Source organism: Takifugu rubripes, chromosome 22, assembly GCF_901000725.2.
Source record: "Takifugu rubripes chromosome 22, fTakRub1.2, whole genome shotgun sequence".
Classification (NCBI taxonomy): domain Eukaryota; kingdom Metazoa; phylum Chordata; class Actinopteri; order Tetraodontiformes; family Tetraodontidae; genus Takifugu; species Takifugu rubripes.
The window spans coordinates 10,146,851-10,161,559 of record NC_042306.1 but is presented as its reverse complement, the minus strand read 5'-3'; the positions used below and the strand labels follow the sequence as shown (position 1 = coordinate 10,161,559).

Below are 14,709 nucleotides of genomic sequence, written 5' to 3'. Positions count from 1 at the left end.
ATTTACCAGCCATTCATTTTTAATAGAAAAATATCACTTGTGCACTCACTCACATGTGGTAATGTTGGTGCTGGGACTTGGTGCACTGTCACACCCGCTGCCCTGTGCAGTAATCGACGCTATGTAGGTTTCACCGCACAGAAGATTTGTCAGGGTGCACGTCGCTGTAGCCGTACTGCATGAAACCTTGTGCCCATTTGTTGCAGTTCCATTTACTACATAACTCGTGGCATCTGCCATCGGTGTCCATGACAACAGTGAAGAATTGGTGTTGCAGATCAGGGAGCTGCTCTGGACAGAAGGCGAGCAAGGAACTGAAAGGGGGTAACAGAAAAGAGTTAGAGAAAAGCTTTTGCACTTGAAATTCTGCCTTATTATATACCTGTCTTCAGGATTGCACTGTTATTCCCAGAGCTGTTACAGCTGGTGGCGCTCTCTGCTGTCACAGTTAGGCTGTAAACTTTCCCGCACTGCAGCTGGTTTAGCAGACAGGATGTTGCGTTGCTCCTGCAGAAAGTAACGTGTTGCGTGTGGTTCTCTCGCGCACTAACAGTATACCCAACAGCCCCAGCAGCATGGTCCCAGGAGACTGTGGCCATATTGGAGCCGCACTGGAGAATACTGGTCACATTTGCAGGGTCGCACGGTCCTGATGTGAGAGGAAAAGAATGCGTTTGAAGTCATTAAAGAGCTTGTAATTTATGAAAAAAGCTGCAGGATATTGTAATCCCCACCTGTTGATATAACAGTGTGAGTGGTAGAGCTGGTGCAGTGGCCATCCTGGGCTGTAACTGTGACATTGTACTGGCTCGCACACTGAAGGTCAGACACAAAACAGGTGAGGTTTGAGGAGGAGCAGGTTTTAGAGAAGCCGTGTGGACCCGTCACTCTTGCTGTGTAGGAGGTAGCTCCTTGAGATGCACTCCAGGAGGCCAGGAGGGAGTTTGTGCCACAGTTTTTCACTGCTGTTAATCCTCGAGGGGAGCAGGGTGCTGGAAGAGAATGGCACAGATTGGGGAGTAAATCAAACAATGAAAATATTGTTGTTCTTATTTCATTGCCATCATCTTTATTACCTGTCTTAACAGGCTGAGGCTGGCTGTAAGGTCCACTGCAACTTTTTGAGGAAGCTTTGACAGAAACATTATAAGTCTGTCCACACTGAAGGCCACTCAGACTACAGTTAGCATGTTTGGTATCACAGGTGAGGGAGCTAATGTTTCCAGCCAGTGCTACGACCTTGACACTGTAGTTAAGAGGCACAGAGGATGAGCTCCAGTTGACCACCAGGTCATTAGTGCCACACAACAAGTTTGTACTTATGTTTGCTGGAGCACAAGGAACTGAAAAAGAAGAGATAAAATGGGAATTTGAGAACTGTTTCTTAGTGTAAAAATACAATGGATACTACTTGAAAAAACATCAACCAGTACCTTCATCTTGTCGAAAGGGGGCGCTGTTGTTACTGATGCAGGTGCCATCACTGGCCTTCACGAGAATTTCATATGCTCGTCCGCAGACCAGGTTACTCAGGGTGCAGTTGGTGCTGGGGCTGTTGCAGGTAATTGTCTGCCCCTCACTACCTGCCGTCACGGTATAGGTTGCTGCATTTGCGCTGGCAGCCCAGCTCACCTGGGCCGTATTGGTACTACATATCAGGCGACTGGACACATTCAAGGGAGAACACGGCTCTGGAGAGGACAAACATTTAAAAACATTTTAATAAAGCATCTGTATCTTGAAGGCAAAATATTTGTGGGGGAATTCCATGTTGTCCTACCTGTGTTCAAAGTGACTGTATCACTCTGTTGACCCGCACAGTCATCATCAGCGGATGCAACACCAATAGTGTAAACCTCTCCACACTGGAGTGCAGGCAGGCTGCAGGAGGTCTTGTTCGTTGTGCACTCTGACCTGTGACCCCCAACACTCACAGCCACAGCAGTGTAGTATTTGGCACTCTGACTGGCCACCCAGGTCACAGGAGAAGGGTTTGGTGCGCATGTGCGTGCGGCGGTAACGTTGGTTGGCGGACATGGCACTGAGGACAGATAAACACACACCAGTTTGAGACTTTGTGTGAGAAAATGCCAGATCTGCCACCCTCAAGGATGGAGACACATCTGTGTTTCTCACATGTTTGCACGGTGACGTCTGCGCTCGGTAGACTGATACACGTCCCAGTGATGGAGAAGACGTTCACCACGTAGGAGCTTCCACAGACCAAACCCTCTGCAGTGCACTGCATATCTGTGGAATTACAATGCAGAGGCTGCCCGACTGCCCTGGAGATCTTGGTGGTGTAGTTGTCTGCAGGAACTGAGATGCCCCAAGCGACTGTCAAGGCGCCGGTACCACAGGACACATTTGCGGTCACATTCTCCGGCCCACACGGCACTGAAAGAGAACTATATTAATGCCCCATTTTCTCCCTTTAATGTAAATGACTGTTATTTTACCGACCCGAGTCCATCCTGATCTGAGTGGATGAAGATGAACACGTTCCATCATTGTAGGTGACAGTGACGTTGTATTTTCTTCCGCAGGGCAGGGAGGTGATGTTACAGTTGTTCACCGTGTTGCTGGTGCAAGTGAGTCGAGCCCCGTTTGCCTCTTCTAAGGTCGTTGTGTAAACGCCTGTGGGCTGATGGTTCTGCCAGACAATCAGAGCACGGTTGGTGTCGCAGTCTCTGAATGCCTCGATGTTGCTTGGAGGACAAGAACCTGACAGCACAAAAGAGGATTTAGCAACGCGCGCACACCCCATGAGGAATAGTAATCGTACACTCAGTCAGCCGTAGACATACCTGTTGTAAAGGTGACGCCCTCACTGGCGGTGCTATTGCAGTTCAAGTTGGTGCCGATGATACTGGCATTGTACTTCTGCCCACATCTCAGACCCTCCACCAAGCAGTTGGTGCCCATTGAATTACAGCTGTGAATGTTTCCATCAGCGTCTTCTGCAACGGTGATGTAGAATACCACCCCGATGCTCGCCGTCCAGTTAAATCGGGCAGAATCATGACTGCAGTCGACGGACACGGACACATTGGTTGGTGCGCAGGGAACTGGAGGGATGGGAATGATTAAAACGCTGACAAACAAGAGATTCTCTCACTGGAACCTTTTACGTACCGGTCTGAGCAACCTCTCCCAGCACCTTTTCAGTGGTGCAGTTGTCGTTGGAGGCGCTGATCCACACGCTGAGGTGCTCACCGCACGGGATGCCGGTCACTGCACAGCTGTTGGTGGAGGAGGTGCAGTTATAGGTTTGGCCAGTGTTTCCCTGTGCCTCCACCGTATAGGAAACAGCTCCAAGGGCAGAATCCCAGGTTGTGATCAGTATCTCCGACTGACACTCAGCTCCTGTTTTTATGTTTGTTGGTAAACAAGGAGCTACAGAAAAGAGTAAGAGGAGGAAAATACACATTAAGGCTCTATGCCATCATGATATTATTATTACAGAGATAAGTGATATCATAGCAGAACATTTTGTATGGGTTCAGCACGGCAAAAGAATAAGATTTCTTTTGGTACAATGCATTCTGTTAAAAATGTAACACTGTGCTTGCAGAATGAACTTGTGTTATTGCATTGTGGTATGAGGCTTCACAAGATTTATACGAGAACATATCAGACACATATTTTGATTGTGTTTAAAATATCAAAAACGATGCCAACTTCTACTCACAAGTGCGGACAAACTCCGGCTGGCTGACTTCGCTGTTACAGTGGCTGACGGCGTAAACGTTGTACTTGTACAGCTGACCGCAGCCCGTGTTTGTGAAATAACACATGTTGTCTGTGGTCCTGCACTCCGTCACCTTTCCGATGTTGTCCTCAGCTGTGGCCACGTAGTAAAAGGTGTTGTTGGTGGATTCCCAACTAAACACAATCACATTGCTGGAGCAAGAGTGCATTGCCTGAGGATTAGCTGGAGCACAAGGCACTGGGGGGAAGAGGAGACAGACATTTAAAGCATGATTACTGTAAGGAAAGAAGTTACTTGGTGAGTATTCGACTGTGTGCCTGGTATCATATGATTCCCATGGGTTGAGCGCATCATCATATTTACACATTTTTTGGTGACGCCACAGTCGACCTTTGAGAAATCCCCTGTCTATCAACAGGCTGAAAAGACCTTTAGATTCAATGGTCTTGAATGGCGCCTCTTTATGAATAATGACAGGTTGTGTTACCATCCTTAGCATGACACCATGGGAGGACAACTTAAAAGTAGCCAAGAGGACAGATCTTATAGAGAAGGACTGTCATGGAGAGCTTGGAACATGTGCAGAAGCGTGCGTGATTACAGTGGGAGGTAAAGGGAGAAGTGTTATGGATTCACCCAGGAAATACAAGCAGGAGCTGAGGCACATGAGAAAGGCAGAAGCAATACAAGACAGGAATGTCAGCAATGACGGTTGGCTCACTTGTTTCAAACAAGGCAGAGGTGTTGGAGGTGCTGGTGCAGTCATCAGAGATGGCTGTGACACGGACCTCGTACTTCTCGCCACATTTCAGCATGCTGATCTGGCAGCTGGTGGAAGCCGACGTGCAGTTAAGAGAGGCGTCGGTCCCGTCGACAGCCGTGGCTCTGTACAGGTTAGCCCCAAACACCAAACCCCAAGTCACTGTCACCGTACCACTGGAGCAGCTGTAGTCCACGGACACGGTTGTCACGGGATTTATAGCTGAAAGGAGATTTGAGCAATAACAGTGATTCAGAAAAATAATCCTCCAGAAATTTTTTTTTTTTAACCTCAGTTTTTCTCTGTTTTCCATGAACTGAGCCCTTCTAAGACTTACTAGATGTGGAGTATGAAATATTGTAGGGTTCCCCAGGAACTAGGAAGACATTGACTGATGATACACCCATGGTGTAGGAGGAGCAGGGCTCCAGATTGCTGATATCCATGGATGTAGCCGAAGTGTTTCTGATGACCGGGGCTTTCACGGGGTCGCTGTCGGTCACGGTCACTTGGTAGAGCAGGACCTTGCTCATGGCGTCCCATGTCACTCTGGCTGTGCTCTTTCCCGTCGATACAAGGCTCACCCCTGATGGGGGCTGCAACACTTCACCAGAAAATACAGGCGTTTTTCCTCAATTCCTCAGAGGAAACTATGGTGACAGAACAAAACCACCTCCTTATGTCCACTTACATGTCATGATTGTCTTGGTGTTACTTTTGGCGCCTCTTCCGGCACTGTTGGAGGAGTAAAGATAGCAGTTGTAGGTTGTAGAGGGAGCCAAGCCCTCTATTTGTCCACTTAGAGCCGTGAACGTCCAGTTGAATTGTTCTAGTGGTGAGCTAAACAGCTTCTCCACAAATAAAATGTAGCTGTCTGCTCCTGTCACGTTAGACCACTCAAAACTTATAGAGGTACTGGAAATAGCTCTGGAGAAAGTGATCTGAGATGTGGAGGGCACTGTGGGGAAGGAAGACAAACATTTCAGCCACGCTCCATTTCATTGCCTTGTTATGACCAGTTGTTCTTTTGTGTGTGGGTTGTTTTTTGATTTAACCTGTCATAGCTTCCTTGACATCTGTGCACACAATGGTTGTATACTGAAAAACCTTCATTGTGATTTGATAATGATGTCCAGGTTGTAAGCCCTGGACCAGCCTCCACGTGCTGGGCGCCGTTGGCATCACCACCACTGGGGCGATGGTGGTCGAGTTCACAACCCTCAAGTCCAGCAAATAGACTGTAGCCCCACTGTAGCTGCTCCATTTCACATTCAGTGTTGATGCTGATGGAGATTCCACTGACACGATACTACATCCTGCAAAATAAAAAGACAGATGTGGAAGCCAACAGGTCCTTTAAAACGTGATGGTTTTAAATAAAACACGGTATACGGATGTATCCGATAATCAATATATTTAGATTTCCATCCCTTTAGGAATATCAGCCGTTAATGTTTAAAGATACTAAACAAGAGTATCAGGACTCACCTGAGGACAAAACATGGTGAATCTAAAAAAGTAAACAAATGAAATAAATATTAACAAATAGAAACAAAAAATAAAATAAAGAAAAAAATATTACAAATACTTTTTACACACAGAGAGACAAATAAAATTTTGTAATGACCTGCATGACAGACAGAAAGATGAGTGAAGTATAAAACGTCCACATGTTCCGTTTCGTTAGTTTCCTATTAGATCCTGGAAGTTACATCCACACATGCTCAGCAGCTCTTCTGAAGACTTGTCAGGCTGAGAGCTGGAGATCAACATCATGGGAACCAATCAGGGTGTCCTAAATGAGGACAGGTAGACCCCTCTGGGCTCCCTGTCATCATGAGAAGGAAGCAAAGCAAGTTTTCTGGGAGGTGGGGACATTTTCCAACCCCCTCAATTAATCAAAAATGAACTTCCTGGGAATTCTCTGCTTCTGCCATAAATCACATTTTTGTTGCTGGAGTCCATTTGCCAAACAGGACATTTGAGTGGGCTGTGGTGTAGATACTTGAGTCAGATATTGAATTCTTTCTCTTTTCTCATTTCTAATTTCTAGAAAATAAAGGATTTGACTGCTGCAGGGAAACATGAGCTCCTTTGTCATAAACCAAGCAGGGGAAAAGCAATCCGCTCCCCCTGCTACATCTTTCCTGGAATGATGACAGTTCTCCTGAAAATTATGATGGTCTGTTATTTCTGTGCGATGCTCCTTTTGGTTCCTCCTCTTATTCTTACTCAGCCTTTTCTTAAAACAGTACAAAAACAAATCTCTCGTAGCTCTTTTAAAATCAACATGAAGTCTATTTAATTCTATATAACAGGAAATATTGTGTAATAGATATAAAAGAAATGTTACCGGGACATTAATCATGGTATTATCATCATATTTAGACATACTGAACATGCTATTATTAAAATCAAATGACCTGTTGTCTCAAACTGCATATTTATAGATATAGTGTGTGAAAAAAAACTTCAAAACATCACATCTTTATTACAAAATGCTTTTTGTGAAGACGAAACCAAGTTTTCACTAAACCACTCATGTTTTTATTGCCGTCTAAATTCTTGGGCCAGAGGGAGTTTCTGGTTATACAGTAAGTTACGTGTATTCCATTGGGTATCGCACAATAGAATAGAATATCTGTTGCTTGCTGCAGGGTGTAATCATGACATGTCCTCACAGCTCAGCCCCCCCTGCACAGCAGCTTGTGTTTGTGTCTATAGGTCTGAGCTGTTGTTGTCAGGAATGTTCTACCTTGTGCCGGCCACATATGGGAATGACTGTGCTCTTTCCCTGTTCCTTCCTATTAAAGTGGCCATATCTGGGATTTTGAGCCTGAGGGATAATCGTCATGGCGATGTTACCTGCACAGTCCATCAGTAGACAACTCAATGTCCAATTTACATATTGTTCAGGTGAAAGGAAACTATGAAACTATGAAACTACTACTGACATGTCGAAATAAATAATGACATCTAATATTTACCAAATTAGTATCACTGAAGAAATGTTTTAATACCGAAACTTTATCAGATGTCAGTGCCGAGAGCTGTGGATGCAGTAGCATTTATATCAACGTGACACTGGGTTTTCCCATTCACAGAACTTCAGCAGAGAAGATCTTGATTTTTTTCCCCCTTTTGCCTTATATATTGTAAGAATTATTAAACAAATTTAAGAATACACTTGATTATTTTTAAAACCGTTTTAATCGTGCAGACATCAAAGCTTATCTGAGGTTCATTAGAGGCATTCAACCCTGTCTTGATGTCTCAGAAACAGTTTAAATAGACAAAGTTCCAGGAAAAAGTTACAAAAACAAAAACTTGACTGAATGAGTGTTATTTTATCTTTGGAGCCCACTGAGACGGTGCAACCTTTTGCTTCAGTGACAGCTGTCCAATCTTTTTTACTAAAATGTAAACATTTTAATCAATCATGCAGTACAAGAGCTCAGATATCACTAATGGGCCTGATGCATCTAGCTTTGTGCTATTAGTACAGTATTCAACCTTCTCTCTGCTGAACAGAACACCCACACATAATGAATGACAGCATAGAATCATGATGGAATGTTCTTTATTGCTGTTGTCTGTCAACATGATGTAAATAAAAGACAATGTGTCTCCAGCCATCCGATCTGGTGTGTCCTCCACAGGCCTGCATGACTCCCAGCTAATGGCACTGAGTCTTACTGACCCACATGCAATCTGAGTCTCTCTGTGAAATTGACTTTATTTGTATTAATAAAGAAGTTTTAAATTTAAGTTTTACGCCAAGGTCACAGCACAGGAAGATGAAGAATGGAGGCACACACCTTATGAAACGTGAGAATAAAAGTCATTAACTACAAGGTAAAACTTTGTTTCTTTGCAAGCTGTCTTTTATTCTGTCCTTTATTTCAATTTGGCATTTATTTTATCAGATGAATGTTCTGAAAAAATTGACAAGAAAATATTAATTTTAAAAAAGACAGACATTTCATCTGACACTGACTCCTGTAGAGCGACTTGTGTCCACGTTTGAACTGTAAAAAGGATGAGAAAGAGACATTAGCCGTCAGGATTGACTGGATACTGTAATTCATTCAAATTAAACAGTGCTTGCTTTGTTTCATCGGAAACATAATATCCTCCCAAAAAATCAGCTTTGTCATTTTGAGATAGGGGCTATCAAATATCGACCAGCCGCATATCACAGACACAATAAGAGGTTTGTTTCTGTTGTTTCGGGGCTTCTCTGACTTCCTTTATTTGAGATCCAGGATCAAAAATCCCAGAACAGACAGAGATCAGCCTCTACTGTTTGGATATTCCGCCATGTGTGCACCCTTCAAGCTATGAGGTGGCCATGTGCCAACAGACTTCAACAGCAACAAACCTACCGCGGTCAATCCACACTTCATCTTCCTCGGGAGATCACTTGAAAAAGACAGAGAAGAGATTTCAGTGTAATGTTCTTTTTGATTAAAAAGGCTGATTAATCAGCTGTCTTGTAATATATTTAACTACTTACCCACACCGGCATTACTCCCTGGGCAGAGAACTGAGAATATGACCCAAGAGAAAATTAAAATGTCAAATAAGTTATCGCAAATGCTGCACAGCATATTGTGTACGCATTAATTCCAACCTATGACTCACCAGAATAGGTCCTGGGTTGACAGAAGCTTACTTTCACCCCATTCTTGCCCACCGGTGCCACCACTACTCTGTACACTTCCCCACATATTTCCTCCTGGATGTCGCAGTACTTAATGCCAGCAGCTGCGATGCAGGTGTAGTTGGCCCCTGTTCCGTAGAGATCCACCGTGTGGTTGTGCGTCTGAGGGCCGATGGAGCGCCACTGCACCCTCAGGGTATTGTTGGCCATACGATAGAGCTTGAGGTTTGTTGGACAGCAGGGACCTAGAGGAACACATTTGTCCATATTGACCTGTTCTTCACTCTTAATGATGAACTTGAATATTATTTAGAATATTTCCTCTCACTGGATGAGAATCCGTGATAACTGCACTCCGACTTGTGTCCCGTGCTGCTGATGGCTTCTAGGTTGACGCTGTAGTTAGTGCCACAGGTGATACACCCCATCAGGCAGTGGGTGTCCAGGGTGTGGCATTTTGCGTGCCCACGTGAGGACATCAAGGTGGTAATGTAGGAGCGGGCCCCAGTGCCAGGAGGCCAGGTTACATTAGTCATAGCCTGGGTGACCTGGGTCACATTGACGGATGAAGGGCAGCAAGGACCTCAGGGAGGGGAAAGGGATGGAAAACATCCAGGAATGCATGCTTGTTGCAGGCCAGACAAGTAAAATATTACTTTAATGATTAATCATACCTGTTTCCAGTGTTTTACTGAATCCTGGTAGACTTCTCCCCACCTTTGTTGTGGCAACTCCCATGACATCATAGGTCGAACCGCATGGCAGCAGTGTGAGCTCGCAGGAGTCGTTTGTTGTCTGGCAAGTGTGTTTGTCGTAGTGTCCGATGGCAGTGACGGTGTAATTTGTGCTGGGCCTGTTGGGAGTGCTGAAAAAGACTCTGTACGTGGAGCTGTTGGTCTGCGTCAGGTTCAGGATCTCAGGAGCACATGGAGCTGCAGCAGGACAGATAGATTTGTCTTTAAGTTCTTCACAGCCCTCTTTTTGCTTGCTCCTGTCGGAAATCAGCCACGTCATTACCTGTTTCGTGTGTGTGCGGTGTGCAGGTGCGGTTGCACCCTCGCAGGTCACTACAAGGGGTGACGGTCACCGAATAGGCCGTGTTGCAGGTCAGGTCTGATAAGGCGCACACTGGCGCTGTGTCATTACAGTGGACGACATCATTAGTCTGCTCCGCCGTTGTCTCGTACAGCTCCGCCCCTTTGACCGATGACCACATGATCTCCAGAGTCTCTGTTGACACTAGATTTATAGTGACATCCTCTGGACAGCAAGGAACTGGGAGAGAGAAAAGAGAAAAGATTATGAAAATGCAGTGGGCCACATGTATGAATGGACCGCCGATTGTAGATGTATGTGTTTCGTGACATACTGGTGGTGTAGTTGCGGACGTGGGAGTAGGGACTGGAACCGGCTAGATTGTAGGGAAAGACGGTGGTGAGGTACGTGTAGCCACACATGCAAAAGAACTGGCACGTGGTCCCGGTGGTGTTGCAGGATTTTTCTGTTCCGTCGTCCCTCTTTATGAAAGCGATGTAGTAGTCTACCAGGGGCACCTCTTCCCACACCACCGAGCAGTTTCCTGCCATGGGCTCTTCCACCCAAATGTTCTCAGGGGGGCATGGATCTGTTAGAGAGACACGGGTTTGGGATTGTTAACCCTTTTTTGGACAGAACAAATAATATTAAAAAAAGAAACATGAGAAAAATTATAATCTAAGTCTGTAATGGAGCAGCTTTAGTCTAGAGATGTTTGCTTGGTTTAGATTAGCTAGTACAAATGTTAAATATCCTTCTTTAATCTTCTAATTTGAAGCTTATACGTTATGTCTAGAAGGACAGAACGTGTAGGGATAAACCTACATGTGATGTACTCGGCAGGTTGCGAGGGGCTGCTGGGACCGGCACTGTTATAGGCTATGACAGAGATGGAGTGGTTCTGACCACACTCCACAGGGGTGATGAAGCAGTAAGTCTGAGATACGGAAGAACAGTTTTGGCCATTCGTGGTCACAGCGATGTAGTTTTCAGCTCCCTGCACGGACAACCAGTACACGGCGACCTCAAGAGAACGACCCTGGGTCATCTGGATGTGGATGACATTTGGGCTCAGAGGACCTGAAAATTCAGCCAGAATTAGTATTTGGCGGTGATCAGTTTAAACTGGTTCTCCTTTTCATCCTTTCCTCATCCTGCTTACGTGTGATCTGGCACACAGTGAGGTCGTCTCCTGGGCGACCCTCGGAATCCCAGGCTGTCCCTTTGATACAGTACGTGGTTCCCGCCTCCAGGCCATCAAAGGTCAGCATGGTGTTGGTGGTGTTGACTTTGTGGCGAGAGTTGGAGCCCTGTCTGATGATGCAGAGCGTGTAAAGGACAGCGTGCTCCACTGAAGTCCAGTTCACGAAGATGGTGCTGTTGTCGAGGGAGGTGGTGTTCATCATGGGCGCCTGTACCACTACAGAGAGATGGAGAAACAATTTCATTAATTTCACAATAGCCGACCCCTATTAGATGTAACAAATGGACGATTCTCCCTGCGATTATATTACGCTCCATCCTCCTTCGGGTAAAAATGAAACCCAGTTCTCATGGTTTTGCTTTTCAAATTAAGAGAATGGCAAAGTACAGAAGCCCGGATACAGTTTCCCTCCTGTGGTAGCCACAAACAAACAACCGACTTGTGACAATGGGCATTGAAATGACACATTGTTATGGCCGTAGGAGTGAGATGACAAAGCATTATGATACAGGAAAAGCAGGAAGGCTGCATTTTGCTTTTTACAGTGTGGATGAGCAAACTGCTGCAAGGTCATTATTATTACTCTTGATTGATTACTGATATTTAATTCAGTCTTCAAGTTGGTGAGTTTTGCTAAATTATATGTATTAGGGAGGCTTTCATATGACTTTTACCTGTCCTGGCCTGGATGGGGTATGAAGGCTGGCTCCTCCCACCGCTGTTGACAGACATGACGCTCATTCTGTAGGTTGTGTAGGGCTGCAGCTGCACGACAGTGCCCTTAGAGGAGCTCACAACGGTTTCAGAGAAGAAGTCACCATTGTCTGACTCTGCCCTCAGGATGTAGCTGGTTGCCCCGGAAACCTCTGTGAACTCCACAGTGATGCTGTCGCTGTGTTTGGAGTAGGCCTGTTCAATGGTGGGCACTTCAGGAGCTGGGGAACACAAGAGTTAAATCAGTATACATGAACAAATATCCAATTTAATTTGAAAATATTCAGCCATCCAAAAGAAATCTCAATCAATATTTCGGGAAGTATAAATCAGTGTAAATTGATATTAACAGTCTCCAAGTATGTGTGAGAAAATGACCCCATTGTTTGTATTACTTGTCACCACAGATGGCCACTAGTTTTTTTTTTTTTTTCAAGCTTTTTGACTAAGCTCAAGACTGGAATTGGCTGAAATTCACACTAGATTAACTTGTTAAATGAGAAAAGGTTCCTCTATGATGACCCTGATTTGTTTAAATTTAATTAATAAAAAAAAAACAGCAAAACTAACTGATGCTTCAGTACCACCAATAATACCCCAGTAAAAGACTATAATGCTATTAACTGAAATGCTTTACAAGACATTCTCTTACAGTGGAGTATTTCTCACTCTCCTCATCTTTACCTGTTATTTCCTCTGTCTGTGCACTGCTGAGGACATTGAGGGCATTGTCCATGGCTTCCAGTTGCATAGTGTACACTGTGTTTGGAGACAGGGAGTTGATGGAGGCCATCACCGTGTTGCCGCTGAACTGAGCAAAGACGGGTCGTTCAGGGGAGTTCTTTGGAGTGGCTGTGATCTTGTAGAAGCTGGCACCACTGTGGCTCTTCCACTGCACCGTCATACTTTTTGATGTGACCGCAAACACTGACAAAGTTTCTGATGAAGATAAGGATGGAAAACATAATGATGATGGGATGACTATTTTGCAGTTTAAGAGCAAAATCTTATTTTAATAGAAACAAAATGGGATTTACCATTTTCTGCAGCACACATCTGTTAAAAAAGTCAAAATGCAGCATGTTAACAAAGTCAAATACTCCATCTGTGAACTTTCAAGACAAAGACACCATTCCCTGGGCAGCAAGCTTGTGGTATTTGACATTATATCCTCAGGCAGATTATGCCATGTATCATATTCTCTGTGCATTTGAGGCAGCAGGCTGCACATTACCTTCACTCAACACAGATTTCGGGACTGGTCAGTGCAGGTATTTCTTTCAGGTCGGAATGAATTTGTCTATTGAGCAAAGGGAAGGCATGCCACATGCACTTGTTGAAAGGTGTAACGCTCAAAAGAGCCTGTGTTCATGTAGTTGCCCCTCTACACACAGTTAATAATCTGAATTTGTGATACATGCAAAAAAGCAAAAAAGTGACAGAAAGGGGGAGACCATCTTAATTCAGTCAATTTCTTACCTGAGCAGCAACTAATAAAAACAGAAGTTTCAGCATCTTTCTGTCGTGCCCTGTTATCTTCTGCAGAGCCACTGCCTGGAGGCGAGATGTGTGATGCTGCTCCTCAAAAATGACTTCAGGGAAGCAGCTTACCCTTAAATTTGACTTTCCTATGCTCCCTTCTTTCTCTCTCTCTCTCTCACTCGTTTTTGCTCTCAATAATGAAACGATAGGTGCTTTATTGTTTCAGCAAATACCAAAGAGCCCAAAGGCTGTAACTCCTCCTCCTCAAGGGTATTTAGATGGCCTATCAGAGCGGGAGGAGGGCGCTCACCTTTGCTAGATGAGGACAAAGATAAAACCTTTTATCTTTTACAGATCATCATTTAAAAAAAAAAAGATAACTCTATAGAAGGGATGACCTCTTTTGGTAGTAGCTTTACCTGGAGGGAAGAATCATGATGATATTAAAAGTATTTAATTTCTTCTGTCCATGATATTGTGTGATTGCTTTGAGGGCATTGGTCATCTTAATATAATCTTCAGTGTACATATTTATTTTTGTGTTCAATCAAATGAACCATGTCTGAAGCATAGTTTAAGCAATGATCTTGTACAGTGTTTTGAACTGTACTGAGCGTATTGTTCAAATCAAGGCGAGGTTACAGCTCTGCTGGCTGTGTATCTGCATCAGGTGTGCATTGTGAAGATGGCCCCCCAGGACCAGCCAGAGACAATCTCCTTTGTGTAAAAAAAGGTCAGAAGAAGAGAGGTGATAGAATTCAGCCTCACACTCATAATCAATGCTGGCTAAAAGCATGTGATACAGAAAGAGGATTCAGTTCTTCAATGCAAAAGATTTGTAGACAGATAATGTTTCATAGCTCTTTCAAGACTGATATTTAACTCCAAGTTTAGATAATAAAGTAGTCAGATGTGCCCTAACCTGGTTTTTCAGGCCTGGTTCAAAACCATTATAACTCTTTTAACCAGAGCTGGATTGTTAATATGAGATTAGTACAATCACGAGGCCTTTCTGAGTGGTCCAAAGAATATGCAAATCAGAGTTACTGAAGACCTGGTAGGGAAGCGTAATCGTGCAATGGGTCGCAAAGTCTCATTATTACAAGAGGGTTTTAGGTTTCGTCCCACGTCAGCGTCTT

General features: G+C 44.5%; 2 protein-coding genes across 2 annotated transcripts; both read right to left on the bottom strand.

The window, feature by feature from the left end:
• Positions 1-130: 130 nt before the first annotated feature.
• On the bottom strand, positions 131-5,188 carry LOC101072957 (fibronectin type III domain-containing protein 7-like). Its single transcript, XM_029831145.1, has 13 exons — positions 4,810-5,188; positions 4,400-4,694; positions 3,692-3,885; positions 3,136-3,312; positions 2,808-3,068; positions 2,460-2,724; positions 1,935-2,041; positions 1,434-1,583; positions 1,203-1,343; positions 889-992; positions 735-816; positions 559-649; positions 131-314 (listed from the first exon to the last, which is right to left on the bottom strand). The coding sequence occupies exons 1-13, from the start codon at positions 5,003-5,005 to the stop codon at positions 131-133; spliced, it is 2,247 nt and encodes a 748-aa protein (XP_029687005.1). The 5' UTR covers positions 5,006-5,188.
• Positions 5,189-8,342: 3,154 nt separating this feature from the next.
• On the bottom strand, positions 8,343-13,751 carry fndc7a (fibronectin type III domain containing 7a). The gene is made up of 14 exons (XM_029830850.1): positions 13,568-13,751; positions 13,126-13,144; positions 12,773-13,027; positions 12,049-12,309; positions 11,333-11,590; positions 10,996-11,250; positions 10,505-10,759; positions 10,153-10,410; positions 9,810-10,067; positions 9,464-9,718; positions 9,117-9,380; positions 8,989-9,018; positions 8,858-8,894; positions 8,343-8,500 (listed from the first exon to the last, which is right to left on the bottom strand). The coding sequence occupies exons 1-13, from the start codon at positions 13,601-13,603 to the stop codon at positions 8,875-8,877; spliced, it is 2,424 nt and encodes an 807-aa protein (XP_029686710.1). The 5' UTR covers positions 13,604-13,751; the 3' UTR covers positions 8,343-8,500; positions 8,858-8,874.
• Between the last annotated feature and the right edge of the window lie 958 nt (positions 13,752-14,709).

Coding starts and splice junctions, on each gene's coding strand:
- LOC101072957 (XM_029831145.1), bottom strand. CDS start 5,005: ATGAGCAAGGTCCTGCTCTACCAAGTGACCGTGACCGACAGCGACCCC. Junction 1,584..1,934: donor AATACTACACTGCTGTGGCT/GTGAGTGTTGGG, acceptor CCGTGACGGCAG/GTAGTGAGGGGCAGACAATT. Junction 817..888: donor CTACCTCCTACACAGCAAGA/GTGACGGGTCCA, acceptor TCTGACCTTCAG/TGTGCGAGCCAGTACAATGT.
- fndc7a (XM_029830850.1), bottom strand. CDS start 13,603: ATGCTGAAACTTCTGTTTTTATTAGTTGCTGCTCAG. Junction 12,310..12,772: donor ACAGACAGAGGAAATAACAG/GTAAAGATGAGG, acceptor TGTGTTCCCCAG/CTCCTGAAGTGCCCACCATT. Junction 10,068..10,152: donor ACCGCACACACACGAAACAG/GTAATGACGTGG, acceptor GTCCTGCTGCAG/CTCCATGTGCTCCTGAGATC.